The 24,969-nt window shown below is 33.7% G+C and overlaps 1 protein-coding gene across 1 annotated transcript; it reads left to right on the top strand.

Annotated features, from left to right (window-relative positions):
• The first annotated feature begins 8,464 nt into the window (after window positions 1-8,464).
• LOC132937431 (uncharacterized) lies at window positions 8,465-10,284 on the top strand. Its single transcript, XM_061004250.1, has 5 exons — window positions 8,465-8,569; window positions 8,649-8,855; window positions 9,479-9,832; window positions 9,902-10,034; window positions 10,111-10,284. The coding sequence occupies exons 1-5, from the start codon at window positions 8,490-8,492 to the stop codon at window positions 10,282-10,284; spliced, it is 948 nt and encodes a 315-aa protein (XP_060860233.1). The 5' UTR covers window positions 8,465-8,489.
• Window positions 10,285-24,969: the final 14,685 nt, after the last annotated feature.

Raw genomic sequence — 24,969 nt, 5'->3', positions numbered from 1 at the left:
AAAGAACTATTCAAAAATAGATTAAATAATGCTGAAAAATTTGCTGATTCCTACATTATTAATAAATTGAATGGAAAAGTAACGGCTGCAGCATCACTTTTTACCAAATTACAACTTCGGGAAACAACAAAAAAAAGAAAAGGTCATAGATTCACATTGGAAGAAAAAGTGATGAGTCTTTCAATTTATAAAAAAAGCCCGAAATGCTATAGATTTTTATCAAATCGTTTTACGCTTCCATGTAAACGGACATTAAATAATTTATTAAGCACTGTAGCTATTGGTCCCGGAGTTTCACCTATAGTCTTGCAAGTTTTGAAGGAAAATGTAAAAAAACTGAAACCTTCTGAACGGTAAATTTCTTATAAAGCATTAATAATTTAAATTTTTTTAAATATATAAATTGTTGATTTGATTTTTAGGTATTGCTCACTTATATTTGATGAAATATTATTAAGTAGTGGACTCAATTTTGATTTTTCTGCTGACAAAATAGATGGTTTTGTAAATTCTGGTTCTTATAAGAGCCAACAATTGGCAGACCATGCTTTGGTTTTTATGGTCAGGGGAATAAAAAAAAAATATAAACAACCAGTGTCATTTTCATTCTGTCAAGGTGCTACTAATCAGCATGAATTAGCAAGACAAATTAAAGAAGTATTTATAAAAATGTTTATTATTATTATGAGTTGTGTTTGTATTAATGTTTTGTATTATTATGATCTAGGTAATACGAAAAGTTTCTGGAACTGGGCTTCATATTGTTGCAACCGTGTGCGATCAAGTTAAGCCAAATGAAGGTGCAATTAGGTTATTAAATGATGAAACAAAAGAATATTACATTAAACATAACCTTGAGTACCGAGAAGAATTTTATGAAGTGGTACAAGAAAACGGAGAATGGACAAAAATTGTACACTTATTTGATGTTCCTCATCTTATAAAGTGCACAAGAAATAACTTGTTGACCAAAAGTCTTTCATTTGAAATGGATGGTATCAAAAGAGTAGCAAAGTGGCAACATTTAGAAGAGTTGTATCATACAGACAGTGCTTTGCCAGATTCAAAGATGTTGCCTAGGTTGAGTGATTATCACGTTATTCCTCATAAAATCCCAAAGATGAAAGTGCGATATGCAACTCAAGTTTTTAGTCAGCGAGTGTCTGCTGTTATGAATTTCCTATCATGTAAATCACTGCTTTATTTTGTTATAACAAATTTCAAAAACATTTTTTTTTTTTCTTAGTAACAAGTATATTTGAGCCAAATGGAGTAGACACTGCAGCAATATTTTTATTCTTCGACAAATTGTTCGATTCTTTAAATAGCAGCTTTCATAAAGTGGTCGAAGGAAAGATATATCGAACTGCAGTGACGAAGAATTCTATTCATCATGAACTCTGGTCAAATAGTATAAAAATTCTAAAGTCAATGAAATTTATTGGAAAAGATGGAAGAGTTGTAAATGTTCCTACACTTAAAAATTGGATAACAACTATCAGAGGTAAAATAAAATATTATTATTAAATAGTTGATTGTATACTATATTTAATTACTCCAAAATAATAATAATCCTACACCTACCATGAACATTGTATTATAATTTTTCCTACCCACAAAAGGTGTTAAATTTTTCGATTAATATAATCCTTTTGGCTTTTATTTTTTTTAAAGGTTTTCAAAGATTGACAAAATTTTTAGAAGAAAAAGGAATTAAATCATTACTAACAAGACATCTCAATCAAGATCCCATTGAAAATTTGTTTGGCGCAGTCCGGAGCCTTGGCTGTGACAACCCAACTAGTGACTCATTCATTACTGCCTACAAAACATTACTGCTGAATAATTTAATTTCGTCTCAATCTCCAGGAGCTAATTGTGAAGACTTCGCAGAAGACTCGTTGATCTCTTATAAACATTTCTTCTCGGATAATCTCGAACAATCATCATCGGTTGAATTATCAGTTAGTTTACCAGTTCAAAATAATAGAGAATTGGATGATACAACAACAGAATTAATGAATGCCACACATATATATATTGCCGGTTTTGTTGCAAAAAAACTCAACAGAGAATTATACAAAAATTGCGAAGAATGTCTAAAGAAAATTTGCACAAATCAAGTTTCAAAAGATCACGATTTGATTGTTGCCAGGGACTACCAAGCTTGTAATAAATTATCTTTAAAATACCCAGCTAAACCATTTCATCAAATGCTTCACAACATTATTGTGTATATTGGTCAACATCTACCATCAAAATGTCACTTTTTGGGAATAGGAGAAATGGTTGCTGAAGGAATACTATAGTATTGCGACGCGTTACTAGGACACGACTTTCTTGTTAACAACGAAGTCTCTTGGGATTACGCCGCGTGCACAATTCACATGGGTAAGCAAATTCGTACGTCGACATGTTGGAAAGGGAAATCTCAACCACCCGCCACTTGTCCCGACCTGTCACAATTAGAATTTGGAAACGACCCCGAAACACGCGCGAAACTAACCAAGATTTTAAATAAATACGCGGTAGTATTCAGCGAAAAAGTAGGACGTACCAAATTAATTGAACACGAAATTCTGCTAAAAGACCCGTCCCCAATCGCGCTCAAACCATACCCATATCCGCAGCAGAAACAAACTGCTATCGACGATATGGTACGCGATATGGAACTCCAGGGGCTCGTAGAACCAAGCACCTCACCATGGGCCGCACCAGTAGTAATGGCAAAGAAAAAAGACGGAACTTTTCGTCTCTGTGTCGATTACAGGAGGCTTAACGACGTTACGGAATCCGACGCGTACCCTATGCCAGATCTCAACAAAATGATTAGGCAAATGCGGGGCGCGAAAATATTCAGCATTTTTGACCTTAAGTCGGGGTACTGGCAAGTGCCGCTACACGAAAATGCACGAAAATATACGGCATTCCGAACACGTAGAGGTCTATATCAGTTCAGAGTCCTCCCCTTCGGTCTAAAGAATAGTCCAATGACTTTCGTGAGACTCATGAACGAGGTCATGAGGGGGTACCAGGATGATTTCGTACAAGTTTACCTGGATGATATTGTAGTATTTTCAAGGGACGAGTACGAACACCAGGCCCACTTAGACAAGGTTCTCGAGCGGCTCAAGAGGTTTGGACTAACGTGCAACACAAAAAAATGTAAAATCGGTCTACGCGAAATTTCATTTTTAGGGCACATCGTAGACTCGGAGGGCATACAAAAACAACCGGAAAAATTGGTATGCATTGACAATTTTCCGGTTCCCAAAAAGGTTAGGGAAGTACGTAAATTTTTGGGCGTGTGCAACTGGTACAACCAGTTCGTAGATAATTACGCGGATACCATAGCACCACTCACTAATTTATTAAAACAGGGAGTACGGTGGAAATGGACAGAGGTAGAACAACGCGCGTTCGAAACAATAAAAAACGCGCTAGTCACATCACCAAAATTGTCGCCACCCGATTATAGCAAACCGTTTTGTCTGCAAACAGATGCAAGCGAAATAGGAGCCGGTGCGGTACTTTTCCAACGGGGTGACAGACCGGAGGAAAGACGCATAGTGTCCTACGCAAGCAAAAAGTTTAGCGAAACGCAAACAAGGTACGCCGCGGTCGAACGCGAGTGCCTAGCGATAATCTGGGCGACAGACAAATTCCGTCCATACCTAGAAACCCGACGTTTCGAACTCCTAACCGACAACTCGGCACTAACATGGTTACACAGGGCTAAAGACAAAAATTCAAAATTAACACGTTGGTCACTACAACTAGCTAATTTAGATTTTAGTACGGTACACGTCCCGGGAATACAAAACGAAGCACCAGATTTGTTATCTCGTGACCCGGCACCGGGCACACCTGTAGACGAAGATCGACTTGAGGAAAAATTGGTAGGGGCGCCCACAGACGACCCCAATCTACCACCCGAGGGCCAACCCAGTCGAACGCCTTAATCAAGATTTAAAAAAAGGGTTACGCGCACAACTAGTAACGGGCAAACATAAATCTTGGGACACGAAACTACCCTCAATCCTATTTTCGATACGGAACAGGTGCAACGAACAGACATGCTACCCACCCGCGGTCCTGGTCCTCGGCAGAGAGTGCAAGAGACCCGGAGATTGGGCGCTGTCTAAAGCGGCGCCGGTACACATCGAAAAAACACAGGAAGAGAGGGTAGAGCGGGAGAAACGTATTTTAGGCAAAAAGGTAGTGGTAAAACCAAGCACGAACACCGGCACACCGGTGAAGTTCAGCAAGGGCGACGTAGTCTACTACAAAGCACACCACTTATCTAAGGCACACAAAGATTTTCACGCCGGTTTCGCACCAAAGTGGTGGGGACCAGTAAGACTGGCGAAACAGGTCGGGAAAGGAGTCTTCCAAACCGACCAACAACCACCGCGGAAAATACATGTGTCATGCTTAAAACGGGCACCGATAGGCCAACATTAAATAAACAATTGTCTGTAATAATAATCATTTACAGACAACATGACCGGCCAACAGCAGGAGAAGTGGCAGCAGGTTGCCGAGCTCATCCAACGGCTGGGGCTGGTATCCGGTGGCCAGGATGAGCCGCGAACAGCCGCCCAGGTCGCGAGGATGACAACCCACCAACTCCTGCAGGACCCAGTGCGGGCGGCCATCTACAACCGGGGCTGGGCGGACCGTACGACGGACATTCAGCGGAGGTTGCGGCCACACCGACCACCATCAACATCAACGCCCGGCAGCCGCACACCGTCCCTGACAAGGCCACCACCCCCAGCAACGACACCTGCCCCCGTAACACCTGCGGAGCCGGCACCGGTACCCAGGCCAACGGGGGTACTCCCCGGCCCAACGGGAAGGGTGAGGACGGAGGCGCAGCAGGCAAGGAACCGCTGGAAATTCCAACAGCTGAAGGAGAAGAGGAAGGCCAGGGAAAGCGAGGCAAGCCAACAACGTCGGCTTGCCAAGCAACCCGCGCCAACCTCAGAACCGGAAGCAGCCGGCACGCCTCCGACCAACCCTACACCGATGGAGGTTGACAAACCGGCATCCAAGGACGGCAAGTCCGAGGAGCCGGGACAACCCACCAGCCACGAGTCGCCAGACCAATCGGAGGACAAGGTAGAAATTACCGAGTCAGATTGGTTGGTGGCGTTCGAGGGAATGCCGGAGTTGGACGAGCACCACTCGTACTACACTCCGGTAGGGTCCCCAAAACACCCCCAATAACACTCACGGGCGCGGGCAAGTCTACCTCAAGCGAAAGCCAGAGGTAGTACAAGCCACCCCGTCCTGTAATGACACACGGACACCGGTACAAGTGTACCCCGTGTGACGGTTTGGCGGGGGAGTATGACGCGGTACGCAGCGGCCACCAGTACAAAGTACAGGTACCGCAGCGACCAGTCAACACTTTTCGTCAACCGCCACTACGGGCTACAGCGCGACAACGCCAACTCCCCCACCGCGCCACAAAGGCACAAGGTGGGACGGGAAGGCGAGTCGCGTAGAACGAGTACCGGCCGTCGTAAACTCGCCAGTTGTAACACCCCTGTCTTTCCGACATCAGTTTTTTTTTTCACGACAGCCTTACACGCGCCGTATACACGTACCACGACCACCGAGATAAAGCTAACTATATTTTGTCATAAAACAATTCACCGTCCGTTGTTCTTTTTTTTTGCTTATTATACATATTTATATATATACGTGCAACCCGTACGGGACAAAATAAAAGTAGTTCTCCACCATCTGAATTGTGTTTGATTTAAAACGAACGAGTGTGCCATCCACGCATCCAACCAACGACCGGCTCACCGCGGATCACCCGCCACCACCGTCGTAGCCGCGTCAAATTGCCTTTCAAACAAGGCTGGGCATTAACGAGTTAATAAGTTAAAAGTTGAGTTAAAAGTTAAGTTAATTTTAACTTATTAACTTAACTTACTAGTTTGCTGTTTTAATTAACTTAACTTTAACTTAACTCATTAGGATATCCGTTAACTTAAAATCAACTTGTATTATTTTTAAAATTCCCAATTAAGTTAATTTTGAATTTTCGTCGTTTTAATTAATTTAATTCGTAGAATATTAGAAAATATTATTAGAAAAAAAAGATTTAATGAAAAACAAAATAATAAATAATAGTATAATACAATGTGACATTTAGACCATTGTCGCCCCTATGACCGTAATATAAGATTTATCAATAGCTATATGAGCCCACGAAGTCATGTTTAATAGCGTAATAATAGCGGGCTTAATGGCTTATTATCATTATTTTTAGCCATTAGGTCTCATTAGTTATTTCTTATTATTTAATATTTTATAATTTGTACGATTGTCGATTATCATTTATCATGAATTGTGACTATTTCTATTTATTTGTTTATTATATAAATGTATATTTAATATTTAATATGTTTTAATTGTACTACAGAAATACCTACCTACCTATAGTGGTGTAATATACATTTATACATTCTTAGTACATAGTTTTCATTCCTCAGTTCCTCACTAGTTTGATCAGTCGCTTAAACTGCTGCAGTTTGTCAGTAATAAGTAATAACTAATACGTTTTCAGTGTTTTCACAATTAGTTTAATTATTTATTGCGAATTTTGTACCTACGTATTGTAACTTGGACTGGACATAAACATGAATAATAATAATTATCCAAGTAAGTAATATTTTTATTTAATCCAAATTATATATTATAATATATATTATATATTATTTATATATTATTATTATATGTATTCATATTATACTGTATTGTATATAGTAATAAACATGTACCTATAGAATATACTATATAGATTATATGGGTATTAAAAACACGAAACACTTTATTAAACCAATTAATTGTTAGTATAATATACAAATTTGAAATTTTCAATATTTTTATTTATTTTCAATATATTTTCTATTTATTGTAACTACATTTTTTTCTAATTTAAAAAAAAAATATTTTTCTCAGTTTTTAGTGCACCAGAACACCAAGAAGTGAATAGCTCCAATGATCAACCAAAATGGCCAACAATGATTTCTTATTTTGAAGAACTTAAATCAAGCGGTTTAAATGCAAACAAAAATAATTTGATTTTTAAGTGCATTTTATGTGGTCCAAAAGAAAAACACATTTCGACTTCAAAATTATCAAATTCAAATCTTAGAACACATATCAAAGTATGTATCTGTATTTATAATTTATAAGTGTGGTTTTTTTATATTTTAAGTTGACGGTGATACCTGATTTCTTAAATATATAGGTGTAAACTATAATAAAAATAATTGCCTTTGTTTTATAAGTAATTTTATAACTGTTTCCACGAATATATATATATATATCACTTAAATTATTTTTATCTATATTTTAATTATCATTATCTGTACAACCCAAATATTTATCAACCTCATTAAAATTGTTATTAATTGTCCCTCTTATTTTTGTCCAGCTTTGTACATCGTTCGACCGGTCGCCACGACTGCTTTATCCATCGCCTGGCAGTACGCCGTTGCCACCTCGCGATGAGTATAAAAGGGCAAAGCACAGGTCGAACCGATACCATTTACTGCCTTCTCGGCGCCGGAGCAAGACCTACCCAGGCAGACTTGCACGGCTCGAAAGGCAGTCTCCCCCCGGACTCAACGTGCGGTATATATCCAATCCATGGTGCAATAGTCAGAGTTATTCCGGCATTGTACCCGATTGATATGTAAAAGACCTCCATAGTACAATAGTCGGAGTAATTCTGGCATTGTATTGTCTTATACCACACGTTCGAGTCCCGTTAGTTACTAGTACTTTCCTATCGTGTTATATATATGCTAGTATGTCAATTTTCCAAAATAATTCTTTTCAAACAATAAATAAAAATAATATACCTTTTTTTCGATATCAACCGCGGTTTTTAGTTATTTCACACCCAAACCATCGAAACCAATCGTTCTACGAACCCCAGGTGTCAACAATAACTATTAATCATATAATTTGTTTTAGCTTAAGTTTTAGAACCTATGGTTAGATTAACCATAAAAATAAATTTTTATGGAATAATAGTTATTATATTTTAATGCTAATATTTTTAAATAATTTTTATTGATTGTCGTTGTTTATTATTCAAAATAAACAAGTTTTAGTAAACTCTCATGCAAAATATTAAATATTTTATTTATACTTTTTTTCAGATTACGCATCCAAATGATTTGGCAGAATTCAACAATTGTATGAAAAAAAGACCAACAAATTCTACAACAACGTCTCATAAGCAACTTAAATTAAGCGAGGTTGGTAAAGTTTACCCAATCAAAAAGTTGAATCAAGCTGAATTTGATAAGGCTAATTGAAGACTTATAATTGATACGGTGTCACCCTTTTCATTTGTTGAGCATCCAGCGTTTGTAAATTATTGTAATGTTACGTCAAATAAGGTTCCTGCATCACGTAGAAGTTTAATGCGTGATGTTCAATATTTGTATAATAAAATGATACACGAAATGATCAGCGAATTAGATACAGTTAAATATGTATGTATTACAGCAGACTGCTGGAGCATATTCCACAAGTAAATATTTTGGACATTTTGGTTCAGTTAAGTTTTTCTATTTCATATAATATTAAGTTTTAATCTTTTATTATTTTAGATCATACATTGGATTTACTATCCATTGGATTAATCCTCAAACGCTTGAAAGATGTTCAAAAGAACTTGCTTGCAGACGAATGATAGGAAGACACACTTACGATAATATTGCCGAATCAATAGACAAAGTACTCGATGAATTTAAAATTCAGAATAAAACAACATTAATAGTCACTGACTATGCAGCAAATTTTGTCAAAACTTTTAGGTAATTATCCTTTTCTTAATTAGATGTTAATAGTTACCAATTAAACTTCATTATGAGCTCAATAAACAATGTTTAATTCATATTTTAGTTAATAAATCACTTAAAAATATTGAATATTTTTATTTATGCTAGAGTCACTCATTTATAGATATTGACAATTGTTTGAAACAATTGTATACCTACAGTTTTTATACTATTAAATATGTACTATAATACTTGTATAGTTTTATATCTATACAATAAGTATTTAAAAATCATATTCAAGTGCTTTTTTTTTTTAATATTTTAGTATTTATATTCCTATAAAAAAGTTTTTCTTATAACTTAGAATAATAATTTATAAATTATGAGTAAAAAATTGTCAGTTTATACTCAAAAAAAAATTATAACTTCTACATCCACACTTTTTTTCAATGATTCATTAATAGCAGAGACATCTACATTTTATATTCTATAATATCTAAATAATAAACAATTAATATAATATAAAATAGTTACTGCAGCTTTTTAGTGAATACTAATTATAGTTATACTAATAATACTTATAAGTTATAACTTCTAAATTAAAACATTAATTTTTTTGGTAAATTTAAACAAAAAATACATTTTTTTTTATTTTATAGAATATATAGTAATGATAATGATAATGATCTAAATGAATGCATTGGTGTATCTGAAGTATCTGAAGAAAATGAAGTCTTTATAGAAATCACAAACACTCTGGAAGGTGAACCATCTAATGTGGATAACCTAAGTATATCATTACCCCCTCACCAACGGTGTGCAGCACACACAATGAACCTTATTGCTTCAGTTGACATTAAAGATGCGGAAAAAGACCTTGCATATAAAACCATCAGCCATGAAGTATTTAAAAAGTGCCAAGCAATATTTAATAAACAGAATCAATCTACATTAAGTGCAGATATCATTAAAAATCATCTTGGTCGATATCTTATTACACCTAATGCCACAAGGTATTACCTAATTATTTTAAATAATATTATGCATTGAAATAAAAATGTCTTATAATATCTTATGTTTAGGTGGAATTCATATTATGATGCGATGAAATGCATTCTTGAAAATATTGATAAAATTGAAGATGTGTGTAATAATTTACAACTAGCTACCATTTCAGGACCTCGTGAAATCTCATTTTTACAAGAATATTGCAATGTAAATTTTATATATAAATATGCATATTTAATATTTTTATAATATATTCTAATAGTTGTCTTATACTGTTTTTTAGGTCATGAAACCTATATCTAGAGCATTGGATATATTGCAGGGTGATAAAAACGTATCTTTGGGATATTTGCTCCCTACTATTAATGCAGTACATAAATCATTAAACGATATGAAGAATATAGTTTTCTGTAGACCATTATTTATTGCACTTAAAAGAAGATTAAATAAAAGGTAATATTTCTGATTTAATTGATGAATTATTTAAATAGCAAACATTTAAATTTATAGAATATTACATAACCTGACCTGTATAAAATTATAATCTATTATACTGTTTCTAATAAAGATATAATTTGTATTTTGGCCAAATGATTTTTAAGAAATTAAATCTTAAATTAGTTATTTAATATCTAAATAAAAATATGTATAACTTAATTATTAAAAAAAAAATCTGATCAAAAATAGATTATGTATTGTTGTATAAAATATAAATTTTATATAAAACTAAAATACTGAATATGTTAAATATGATAAAAATAAAAAAAACAAATTAACTGTAAAGATTATAAATATCATAATCGGTTATATTTTGTTTTATTCCTTATTAAACTCAAATAATGTTATGAACATTTTTTTATTATTAGATTCACAAGATATATGGAGTCAAATATGTGCCAAGTGGCTGCCTGTTTGATACCAAAATTCAAACTCAATTGGGCTGTAGAAGATGATCGAAACAACATAAAAAATTCACTAATAGAAACATTGGAAACCATAATAGATAACGCATCATTAACAAATTCCCAAGATCTACAATCTACATCTAACACAACATCTACTGAAAATCACAATAGTGATGACATTGAGGATGATTTTTTTAATTTTGAGGAAAATAATTCAATAATTTCAAATACTGATTATAAACTTATTGTTGACAATTATTTATCAAATAAAAATATTAAATCTCCTTCAGAGATACCAAATCCGCTTAAAGAATTATACATAAAGTATAACACTGCCGTCCCTTCATCTGCTCATGTTGAGCGGCTCTTTAGTGCTGGAGGACAGTTATTAAACAAGAGGAGGGGATCAATGGCCGATCACAATTTTGAAATGACACTATTATTAAAATTCAATAAATATTTTGAATAACCTTGCTGTAAAATACAAATGATTTTTTTATTTATATATACATATATATAATATATTATATAAATGTAATATTTATAAGTTAATAAGTAAAAATATACGAGTAGTAATTTTTTCTATACCTAATTTTTAAACATTTGAGTTATTTATTTTCGAATTGTAAATGTTAAACAGTGAAATATAGTTATAAAATTACACAGGTGGTATAGCCCTATAACAGGTTTTAAATTATATACATAATAATATATTATTATGCATCTTTTATCATAAGTATATGCTATATTCAAGTGATTATCACTTATTAGTTATCTTAATACCTTTTCGATGAATTTTTTTTTTATATTAACTTAACTTATTAATTGAAGTTAAGTTAAGTTAACAATATTTGTTAACTTAATTTAAATTTAATTGATTTATTAAAAAAGTCTATTAACTTAACTTTTAACTTAATTGAAAAAAAAAAATTAACTTAACTTAACTGAGTTAAAAAATTTCATTAACTTGCCCAGCCTTGCTTTCAAATATCCACCTCCTGGACTCTACCGTGTACATTTGTATCCGTATAGATTTTATATAAATATAAGATAGAATCTATAATAAAATTAGATTTAGTACAGAGTCTGCACTACGCACACGCTGAGTCTCGGGCAGATGCTTTTCGCTCTGTCCTCAAATTTATATATGAAATTAATTACTTTTTAAAATAAATTACTTATAACTAACTTGTGTAACTTGTCTCTCTACAACCTTCTCTCCTACATTAACCATCAACTTCGACGAACTAAAAAATATAAGCGACCAGTGAGGGATCACTACAGTATTATAATGTAGCTATATACATTATCAGATATTTATACAATAATAAATTTGAATAATCATGTTGTTATACATAAACTATTGTAATGTAATTAAAATTACACTTATAATAATCTAGGAAAAAGGAAAAATAATTTTTTTCAGTTTAAAATGTATAATTTGTCAAGCTATAGAACAAAACGCAGACGAATCAACAATGAATTGCTCGCTTTAGAAAGTTCTGATGATGATGATAATGAATTGAGTACACAAAATACGACTGATACTTTTGTTTTGAATTCCATTCAACCTTCAACAATTAGTCATAATAACTTTCAACAACAACCTCTTATACCTGCTTGGGAGGAAAACATTTTGGAAGGCATTGGATCAACCCAATCCACACTTAGGAGTGGGCTACAGATTTCAATATTCCACAAAACGCTCTTAATGCTTTGCTTAAAGTGCTTAAATATGATGCTAGTCTTTCATTTTTACCAAAAGATTCTCGTACATTACTTCAGTGTAAATCTACAAAAATAACAAATTTAAGAAATGTAGAGCCAGAGGTTATTACTATCATTTTGGTTTAAGTGCTGGCTTAATAAAATATTTATCTATTCTGTCTTTGCCTGATGTTATTAAAATAGCTGTGGGAGTTGACGGATTGCCTTTATCCAGAAGCAGTTCAAGCCAATTTTGGCCCATATTGGCTTACGTAGTTCCTAATCATGAACATGATGTATTTCCTTCAGAAGCTGTTTTCCTTACATCTAATGGTATTTATATTAATAATATAAATATAAAGAAAAATGTTGTAATATAAGTGATATAATGTGATGCACCTGCGAAGGCTTTCCTCATGAAAGTTAAAGGTCATTCAGGGTTTTTTTCTTGTACGCGCTGTACAATTGAAGGTGAATATCAACGGGCGCAATACGATTGCGCGCGGTCCTTATCAGCGGTACCTTTTTAGGCGTACGATTGCGCGTGCTAAATTATTTTTACTTCTAAGCAACGTTGCCAAATACACAGATTATAGGTGCACGGTAAATATCCGGTTTGATTTCGGTTGTGGCGATCCGTACGTTATTTATTGCTTATTATTGCCGATATCAGACAAAATTTCCATCACTAAGAAGTAGGTAATTATATTTTAGACCATGGGATATTGGATCTTTTATCTTAATGATTGTAAATTCCCTCACATGTACGAATATACCTAAACTATGATCACGCATTGTGTGTCTATACGTATTTACTGTCATGTCAGTTGTGTTCCTGTTCGTCTTCGTGTTTCAGCTGTCAACGTACATTTTTCGCATTTTTAATATAGTTTATATTTAATTTTTTAAAATGGAAAATGAAATTTTTATGATAACTTCAGAAAGGGGGAGTGATTTATTAGTGGTGAAGAAACACAAATTTCGACACGTCAGACAGCGGGAAGATGGAAACAACAGATGGAGGTGCTGTAAAAAACAGTGTACTTGTACAGTGTTAATGACAAATGACAATAAAATAATTATAGAAAGTTCTGGTGAGCATAGTCACCTTGTAGATTCTACTCAAAAAATCGAAAGGCAAGTTCTAAGGGAAAATTGTAAACGTAAAGCTACAAGTTCCATAGCTACCCGGCCAATAAAAATAATTAGAAGTCAACTTATGAATAGCGTAAGTACCGAATTAGAATATAATGATATAAAATCAGTTAGAAAGGCTATTTATATTCAACGAAGAAAAAACTTTCCTCCTTACCCTTCATCTTTAGAAGATGCCATTACGCAATTGAACAAGTTACAAAATGAAGATTTTTTAATGTTTAGAGGGAAAAAATTTGTACATTTACCCAATGATTGCACTTTTATTTGCTTAACAACTGAAGAGAATCTTCAATGTTTGACAAGTTGCACAGATATATTTACGGACGGAACATTTGACTATGCTCCAAAATTTTTTTTGCAATAATTATTATACACCATTCATGGCTATAAAAACGGTGTTTACGTACCTTTGGTATACTTTTTTCTAAAGGATAAATTTAAAAACACATACATAAATGTATGGAAATATTTAATTAGTATATGTGAAAAGCAATCACTACTTTTTAAAATTGAAATATTACACATTGATTTTGAAATTGGTGCTATTGAAGCAACAAAAGAAGTTTTTCCGTATGTCAAAATTAAAACTTGCCGTTTTCACTTGGGACAAGCTTGGTGGCGCAAAGTAAGTTGAATAAATATGAATATTTTTCGAAATAATTAATCAAAATCAATTTTCAGATTAATGGCAATACAAAACTAAGAATGGCATACAACGATAAAAATAACGATTTACAATTATGGCTTAAATCATTTTTTGGACTTTCTTTCATCGCTCCAGATGACGTAGAGGATGCTTTTGTAGAACTTATAAGTACGTGTCCAAATATTGCAGATGGACAACTATTTTCTGACTATGTTTTGGAGACGTATGTTGAACCTGGTTGTTTATTTCCACCTATTTTATGGGCTGAAACACCATCACTAAATCCTAGGTATATATTTACTAATAAGTCTAAAAAAAAATATTGTTTACTATATTTATACATTTTCAGAACTACAAACGGGGCTGAAAGTTTCCATGCAACATATAACGCCCAGTTTACTAGTGCTCATCCACCGACATTTGTTGTTATAAGTACCCTTATGGAAACTCAGGCAGAAACCGTCACTAAATTATCAACCATTTTCAAAGGAAAAATCAAGCCAAAATCGAAGGAAGAACTAAAGAAAATCGAATTTATGAGTAAGCAATACGAAGAGTATCTAAAAAATAAAACGCCAGAAAATGTACTTAAGTATTTAGCCATAATTGGAAAAAGGTATCAGAGATTTAAAATTTAAATTATTTTATTTTAATAAATATTTTTTTTATTTATAATAATTATTATGTTCCTTTATGAGGTAGACTGAGTGAGAATATAAAGAATCTGTTTTATTTTGTGTTATAGATTTAACGAAATGTTATTTATCTATTCGAATATTTAATATTATTTTATTATAACGATTTTTTTTTTATGAATATTTTTTTATTTATTATAATTATTATTTGTATATAATGTGATTTTGTATCGAAATTGATGATTTTCAATCGTGTACCAATTATTATTGTTTTTTTTTTTTTTAATTTTTTGACCTAAAAAATTGAATTTAGAAGATATTTTTGGGCTAGTCAAAAATTTGTTTTTTTATTTTTTATTTATTTATTTTATATTTAAATAATAATTTGGCAACGTCGCATCCAATATCACGCACAATCGTACGCTTTTGAATAGTTAAATCATGTTCTTTGTTATTCCGGCACCGCGCGCAATCGTATGCCCAAAAAGGTAAAACGCGCGCAATCATACTCCGCCGATATCAACAAAGCCGTGTTTGTTTTCCTTACTTAGAAAATGGTAGCACTATTAGAACACATGATGAGTATGAACAAATAAAACATGAAGAACATCATACATACATTACAGCTTCAAGTATTTGTTCAATTTTAAATGTAGATATCGTTCAATCATTTTCCATGGATTATATGCATTTGGTGTGCCTAGGTGTTATGCGTAAATTAATTAATTTATGGATAGGTAATACTAAAGGACCCATGAATGTACGAATGCCTAGCTGGAAAATAAATCAAATAAACAATGCACTTAATAATATCAAGACAAACAGCATAACAAAAGATTTCTCTCGCAAACCACGAGCTCTTGTAGAAATAAGCCACTGGAAAGCAACTGAGCTTCGTCAGTTTTACTATATACTGGTATGGTTGTGTTTAAAAATGTATTAGCTGATAATTGTTATCTTTTTAATACTTTCTATCAGTATGAGAATTATTTTAAGCCCCATTCATAAAAAAATTGTTAACTATGCTCAAAATTTACTGGACCATTTTGTCAAAACATTTGAGCAGTTATATGGATCACACTTAGTTTCTCACAACGTACACGGGTTATTACACTTAACTTAAGACTATAAAAGATATGGACCATTGAACAACTGCAGCACTTTCCCGTTTGAGAACTATAAGAAGAATATTAAAAGAATGCTTCGTCAGCATGATAAACCGCTACAACAAGTTGTGAAACGGTACGAAGAACAATGCCCTAGTAATACCAATGATCAAAATGAAACTCAAAACAAACTAAATTTGACTTCAAAAAAGCCTGATTGCTATATTTTAACCAAAGAAGGTGATGTGGTTCAAATTGATTAAATTATTAAATCAAAATGATAATAATTTTGAGAATATTACTGGACACAAGTACATCAAGGACGACTTATTTGAAACTCCGCTGCAATCATCTAAAATCGAATTTTTTCTGGTCAAGAATCTTTCAGAAAATACAAAAGTGTGGAAAATATCAGATATAAAAATAAATTATTGTTCTTTGAATTTGAAAACCAACAAAACATAACAATGTCGATTCTGCATAATTAATATAGTATAATGTATGATGAATAAAATTGAAATAATTACTATAATTTATTATAAATAATTTAAATATTAACAAATAAGTACGCATTAAAATTATTTTATCATTTATTTAGATAGGTATATTATACAAGTATTATGTAGTATACATTTATTTTAATATATGTATTTATCTCGGTATTCATTATTTCTATATTGAATGTATGCTGTATATGTAATGCATATATTTCTTTATTATTAAATATATTTTTAAAAATAATGGATTTATTTCAAAATCTTTAATTCTGAATGAACTGTTGTTAATTTTGAAGATAATAATACGGTTGACGTTATACCAGACTTTTGTTTCAAGAATGGTTTATGTGAATGGCCTAATAAAACCAATAGAATGGATACCAAAACAGCAATTAAACATAGGATTAAACCTGATGAAATACATTTTAAAAAATATAAGGCAAGAACTATGTTAACCAACATTGGTAAGTATTATTTGGTAAAATTACAAAAAAACACCATTGCAGTAATTTATACTTAATATGAAACTTATGCCACTCATGACGACATTAATACAATTGAAAATGACACAGATCTTAATCAAATGGAAAACAGATTAATTAATGATTACTTGTACAGATATGCTGTAGTATATAGTTTATAATGTTAATAAATAAAAAAAATCATTATGATATGCTACATCTAATAGGTATATAAGTATTATTTTTAATTTGTAATAATTCAATACAATCATTTTTAAAATACTTTTATGTGGGTAGCTAACCATTTTTTTGCCCTGCATTATTTCTTTTTTCTATCAGTAATTATTTATTAAACAATATAAGATATTAAAGAAGTTCAGCTAAAATTTAACATTTAAATAACTTAGATAAAATGCACCTTGGTAATTAAATAAATTATTTGACTAAAACAAAAACAAAAAAAGTCTAAGCCTTAGATAGGTATATTAAAAATAATACTTATATGTATCACATAATATACTAATGCATAAAACAGTTCTTTAGAATAAATTATGGTTTATAGGTCAAAACTTTATCTCGATTTTTAAGCAACTCTTCCAGAAACCATCCGCAAAATGATGCAACAATTGTTTAGTGACACATTTTTAATGAACTACTCTTACATTTGTTTTAAGAGAAAAAATCAATTTTTTACTTTACAAAGTTTTTTTTTTTTTATTTTTAAACGTAATACACAATCTGTATCGACTAGACACAATAAGCATATATGATGAGAGTTACAAAGATTGACATGGAAATTTGATGAAAGAAGCCACCCATCGATGGCACTTTCTATGGATTTTTTTTTTTCTTATCTTAAGAGATCACGACACCACTTACGCTTCAGACGTCTAGGGGGATTACCAGGTATGGAAGGAGTAGATAAGTTTTTTATGAGTTCATTAGGGTGGTTAATTAGTTTGGAATAGAATCTTTTATAATATATTTTGGCTTCGTCATTAATTGTTTTGAGTTTGGTGTCAGTATGAAGGGTGTGATTAGACACGTAGGGTGGTGCATTCATTATTTTTCGGAGAGCGATATTTTGAAATGTTTGAATTTTCAGTATGTTAGACTTTTTAGCGTTTCCCCAAAGTTGGAGTCCATAAGTCCAAATGGGTTTGAGAAGTGTTTTATAAATCAGAATTTTGGTTTTAATGGCGGTAGATTTATTGCTTAATAAGGGTTTGAGGATACGGAGACGATGATTCAGTGCTAATCTTTTGATTTTGATGTGATGAGCCCAGGTTAACCTTTGGTCGAGAGTGAGCCCGAGATATTTGATTTTTGGAGAGTAAGGGATAGGAATACCGTATAGAAAAACTGTAGGACAGGAAGCATGTTTGAGGGTGAAGGTAGTATGAACAGATTTGCTTTGGTTTACTTTGAATCGCCAGTTAGTAAACCATTTTTCCATGTAGTTAAGGTGAGTTTGGAGGTTATATGACGCTATGAGTGGATCATTGTTAATAGATATTATTGCTTTATCGTCAGCGTAGTCTGCTACGGATGTATTAGGGGTAGTTGGTTGATCAGAAGCGAAGATATTGTACAGAATAGGAGATAAAATGCCCCCTTGGGGAACATCAGCATTGATAACTGCTACTTCGGATAACGCAGAACCGTAGCGTATTTGAAAATGCCGATCTGTTAGATAGGATTTAATAAGTAAATAGTAGGTGGGAGGCATGCATTTCTTAAGTTTATACAAAAGCCCACCATGCCATACGCGGTCAAATGCTTGCGAGATGTCTAGAAACACGCAATTGCAGAACAGTTTTTTTTCCAGTGAATACGAAATGGAGTCTACGACTTTGTGAGCTTGATGAATAGTCGAGTGAGAAGCGCGAAACCCAAATTGGGTGTTTGGAAGAATATTTTTTTCAGTAATTATCGGGAGAATTCGGTTCAGAATTAACCGTTCCAGTATTTTGGCGAAAAAAGGGAGAAGGCTGATTGGACGATGAGATGATGGTAGGTTGGGTGGTTTGTTTGGTTTTGGAAATAAGATTATAGTTGCGAATTTCCATAGTAGGGGAAAATAGGAAAGTCTGAGTGAAGCATTAAATAATATGAGTGACGTGAACTATGGCTCTAGTTGGAAGGGATCTGGCTACTTCCGCAGTAATGCAATCGTAGCCTGGTGATTTTTTAAGAGCATATTTTTGTATAGCATATTTTACATCATTAGGTGTAAATGACTTGACAGGGAGACACTGGGAGGGGGGTATTTATGAACGTTTCGACTTGGTTCATGTTTTCAACGTCTATGATATCAGCATGCGGTTGAAAGGTATTAGCAAGAAGATCCTTAAAAAGTTCAGCTTTTTCGATATCCGAAGTAGCTAAGCTACCATCTGATTTTTTAATAGGGAGATTTGGAGATTTATAGCGTAGTATATGTTTTGTTTCTCTCCATAGGCTACCGTCTGAGGGAGTGAGCTTCATTAAGTGATTTTGCCATATGTTTGACTTAAATTCAGTGAGCAGTTTTTTTAGTGAATTAGCTAGTTGGTTGTAATTAAGTTTATGTGAAGGTAAACGCGTGCGCTGGTAAAGAACTCTTGCTCTTCTTTTTTCTACAATTTTGTTACGTATATATTCAGGAAGTGAGCTTGCAGAAGGAGGTGCTGGCATTGTATTTGTAGCCGACCATGCTGCAGTTTGTATTATGCTGGTAAGATTGAGGACCGCTAGGTCAATGTCATTGGGTGATTTTAATTTTATGTTTAGCTTAATTTTTGAGTTGACTAGTTCGTGAAATTTAACATGATCTGTGAATTTGTTAAATAATTTGTTGGATTCTTTAACAGAAGGGGAAGTATTGAGAGTTAGGAGTATTGATGAATGGTCTGAATTTAAATCGAGTAAGTTTTTAGTAGAGTGGAACAATGTGTTCGGTAAATTGGAGACAAAGATATCAAGAATATCAGGATTTTTACGGGCCGAAGAGGGCCAATAGGTTAGATCAGGAGGGGCTAGAACTTTAAATCTCTTAGTGTTTATATAGTTATATAAGATGACTCCTCGGGGGTTATTCACGCGGCATCCCCATGACTGATGTTTGGCGTTAAAATCGCCACCTATGATAAAGTTATTATTAAACGAGTTGAAGTATTCGGTGAATTGAGTGTTTTTTATGTTATGTTTTGGGGGTAAATAAACAGCAGCAATGGTGAGTGAAGTATTGTTTAACTTTAGGTTAATAGCACAAGATTGGAGAAAGGATTGAGAAAACCTAGGTATTGGATAAAATTCAATATTAGATTTAATAAAAATAGCAGCGCCTCCATGCGCGGTATTGTCGGGGTGATTTGATTTTATTAGAGTATACCCGGGGATATGTATATGGGAGGATTTAGTGAAGTGGGATTCAGAAATGAGGGCAACATCAATGCGTTTGTGGTTTAATACTGTTGTGAACCCCTGTCTGTATGCTATACACAGTATGATATATAGTAATAGTATAATATAGAATAGTCTACAATACCCAGATTTCCAGAAGCCATTTAATCTAACGTGTGATGCAAGCAACTACGCCATAGGCTGTATTCTGTCTCAAGGACCAATTGGAAAGGATTTACCAATAGCCTTCGAATCAAGGACACTAAACAAGGCTGAAATCAACTACAACACTACGGAAAAAGAACTAACTAGTATTGTATGGGGAATAAAAGTATTTAGGCCGTACCTTTTTGGACAGCATTTTAACGTAATAACGGACCATCGTGCATTGGTTTGGTTATTCAATATTACAGACCCGGGATCACGTTTAACTCGATGGCGTTTGAAGCTTGAAGAGTACCAGTATACTATTCATTACAAACCAGGAGTGAATAATACCAATGCAGACGCACTGAGTCGTATTCAAATAGTAACCACGAGAGCTCAAACCTCGTTGGGACATCATAACCAGTCAGAACCTCCAGAAACTCAAGGAATCTCTTTACACTTAGTAGATAACGAACACCTAGACTTAGAATCGAAGGGCGAAGGTGATGTTGGTTATCAAGCATTTCTGAAAACAGATGAAACTAAGCTGGGTCCTACGAAGAACATTGCCGAGCGAACAGGAGATCTGTTTTCCGTAGATGTTGGAATCTCATTAGCTCATTGTGTATCGGCAGATTTTAAATCGAGAAAAGGAATTGCATTCGAATTCCCAAACCGATTTGGAAAAGTTAATGAACTCCGTCGACAAAAATGCCAAATAACAGAGATTGCAACAATCAATGTGAATAATCATCAGGTGTTTTATATAATCACAAAATAATTTTTCTGGCAAAGAACAAGTTATGAAATTCTCTTTCAAAGTCTGCAGAACCTCAAGTCAATCTGTGTCAAGTATAAAGTTACACAGCTCGCTTGTCCACGTCTAGGTTGCGACCTAGATGGACTGAAGTGGGAAGTCGTACGAAATATATTAAGGTATATCTTCCGTGACTCTCCTGTGTATATTCAGATATACACCCGCGATGAGTTAACGGCAGATAGCAAACTGCAGATCATCCAGGAATTTCATGAAAATCCTCTTGGTGGACATCAAGGTGTAACGCGCACATACAACAAAATTGCACAACAATACCAATGGCAGGGCATGAGAGCACAAATCCGGAAATACATAAAGAAATGTCCTGTATGTCAGATCAACAAAATTCCAAATCAGACCATCAGGGAACCTATGGTGATAACAACTACTGCTTCGAAACCATTCGAAAAAGTATTCATGGACATCGTAGGGCCTCTCAACAAGTCTTACCACGGGAATTCGTATATATTAACTCTGATCGATGATTTTTCAAAGTTCACTTGGGCGTGTACCATGAAGGATCATGAAGCAAACACCGTCGCACAGCATTTTGTTACTCAATTTGTATGTCTGCATGGACAACTAGAATCTCTAGTGACGGACTGTGGAACCGAATTCCTTAGTAAGGTTTTTAAAGAAGTATGCAAACTCTTGAAGATCTCTCAAACATCAACTACTCCGTATCATCCTCAGAGTAATGGTAGTTTAGAGAGAAGTCATAAAACCCTTGGTGAATATTTGCGGAACTACTCTGGAAAAAATCCGCAAAACTGGGATGTATATGTTCCTTATGCCATGTACTATCATAATTCTTCAGTACACACCTCCACAGGGTTTCAACCACATGAAGTCGTGTATGGATATCCGTTATCAATACCAAATCCTCTAAGTCGTAAGCCAGAACCTCAGTATAACTATCAAGACTACCAATATGAAATGAAACGTCTTATGCAAGAAACGCATCAGATGGTAACAAAGCAACAAATGAAATCAAAACACAAATCGCAGGAGCGATATGATCGTACAGCAGTACCATTGCAAATCAATGTAGGTGATAAAGTCATAGTGCAAGAAAAAGCAAGTAAAGGAAAATTAGCACCTAAGTGCCTAAGGACCATTCACAGTGGTGGAAACTAATACAGACTCTCCGAATGTGACCATATTAAAAAAAAATAAACATGTAAAATTGCACAAAAATCTATTGAAGAAATTTCATGAATGAAATATAAATTGTGTTTCAGAATCTCACTGTTATGTTGTGGACTTTCAAACTCTCAGAGCGGACGTTTTCAAGTTACTTCATTCCAGAACTCATCAGGCTTATACTTTGAAGCAATGGGACCTCTTCGCATATCTTACACAAATTGGGATGTCATCACTTACTCAGTATATAATAATAGTATAATATAGAATAGTGTGTAAGCATATTAATATGTGAACAGGCAGAGTCACACGGGCTAAGGGAATTCGCTGTGTGGACAGTTTTGAGCCCGAGCGAGCCCCTACCGTGTCTCGCTGTCTGTATAAGAGTTAGTGTAGTACTGTCAGACCATCGAGCAGAACCTCTGTTAATCTTTTAAGTCTAATTATTTAAATCTAAGTATTCTGTACAACTGATTATATTAATAAAGTATTAGTGATAACTCCTACACCGCGTATTTCTTATTAGCGAACAAACTCGGTTTTGGAGACGTCCATAACAATACGGTTTCGAGGTCAAGGGCATGGTTTTTTAGTCCATTGGCGTTAAATTGTAGTATAAAGAGCGAATCGTCGGTGACAGATTTATTGTAGTTATTATTAGTCATTATTAGTCGAGGAGCTTGGATATTACTTTAGTTAATAGAGAAATTAGTGGATTTATAACATTTTTGAATTCGCCTTAAAAATTAGTTAGCAATTTGCTTAAATCAGGTGGCTGAGTATCAGTAGAAGGAGGAGGGGCAACGGAATCTGGTGTATTGGACGTGGCCTGAGCGTAAGTTTGCGTTTGAGGAGAGGGGTGATTTGGGAAAGTGCGAACAGGTGGATGGCTACTTTGTACATTAGTGGTGTGGATATTAAAATTATTTTGTAATCGATTACTTGGTGTGCTGGATTTCTTACGACGTTGGAGTTCTTTATAAATTATGCAGCCCTTGTAGTTGGCTGGGTGGTTTTGAGAACAGTGAGCGCATTTCGGAGGAGCATCGCGTGGGTTCGGGCAAGCAGTTGACTGATGATCTGCTCCGCAGCGAACGCATCGGGGTTGGTAGCCGCAGTAGGTTCTGGTGTGTCCATATTGTTGGCAGTTGAAGCATTGGCTGATTGTCTTCGGTTTGTACGGCTCTTCGATTTTTATTTTACAATGAAGTAGTGAAGACATTTTAAAAATTTCATTGGATTTCAGTGTTGGTTCGAGATCAACGAAAATAAGGGGAGGGGATTTTTATTGACTTTATGTAGAACATTGGTAACTTGCCTTACCTCGTAGAGACGAACTTCTAACTCTTCTTTTATTAGACTTAGAGGCGTGAATGGGTGGAGGTTACGTATAACTGAAGTTGAAGGGGGATAAAAATACACTTCGAGATACGTATTATTCGAGATATATAACTCGAATTTATCAAAATTAAATCAAAACTTCGAGTTATGTAATGAAATATAATAAAATATAAAAATTATAAAAATTTATGATAAATATATGTAAATAAATGTTGTATAACATAACTAAAATAGATTCTAAGTATATGTACATATGTATTATTTATTAGATACAGTAGAAAAATAATTTGTAATTCATTTTTTTGTTTTCGGCTGTTTATTGACAAAATCTTCTAATTTTCCTATGGTTTCGAATATAGAAGTATCCACACCTGCGACGGATTCAATAAACTGCCTAACAGTGTGTTGTGATGATATTGCTTGGTTCGCCGTTATCATATCTAACGTTCTTTCAGGCTCATCATTTTCGGAATCACTGTTTGATATATTGATACCCATGATTTCGTTATCAGTTAATAGTCCAGTGACTTCAACATTTTCATCGATTGTAGCACGATCGACACGATCAACACAACACTGTCAATAACATTATTAACCATACATATGTTACTGTGAATGTCCGCAATTGGTGAATGCTGACAGTCACCTGGCGAATGTCAACATACACCTAATGAATTGGTGAATGTTGAAAAACTAAAATAATACAGACATTTACTAGTGGATGTTGACATTTACGTTAGGATTTTGGACAATGTTGACATACACAACAAGATTTTGGTGAATGTTGACATAGATACGTATTCGCACATATATTATTATTAAAGTACTATACATATAGTTAATAGTTGAATGTATTTTATGCTATAAAGTAAAATATTATTATTAGAGCATGACAAACAATATTATACTATATTATATTTGTATAATTATTAGGTATTTAAATTATGATTATTTTATAATATTACATATTACAGCATGACAAACTGTCATGACATTGTGTACTACATAAAATGCCAACATCTCTACATTTACACTTTTTTGTAGTACACTTTGTTTTACAGTTACATCTTGTACATCCCTTTGTACATCAGTGATTGATATTAAATTTTCTTTACAGGCAATTTCTTTAGGCAATAAAACACTTTATCGAAATTATCAACTTGTACAATACTTTATGCTGCATAGGTACTAGATA

Source organism: Metopolophium dirhodum, chromosome 1 (genome assembly GCF_019925205.1).
Source record: "Metopolophium dirhodum isolate CAU chromosome 1, ASM1992520v1, whole genome shotgun sequence".
Classification (NCBI taxonomy): domain Eukaryota; kingdom Metazoa; phylum Arthropoda; class Insecta; order Hemiptera; family Aphididae; genus Metopolophium; species Metopolophium dirhodum.
The sequence above is the reverse complement of the archived record's forward strand: the minus strand, read 5'-3'. Positions and strand labels throughout refer to the sequence as shown.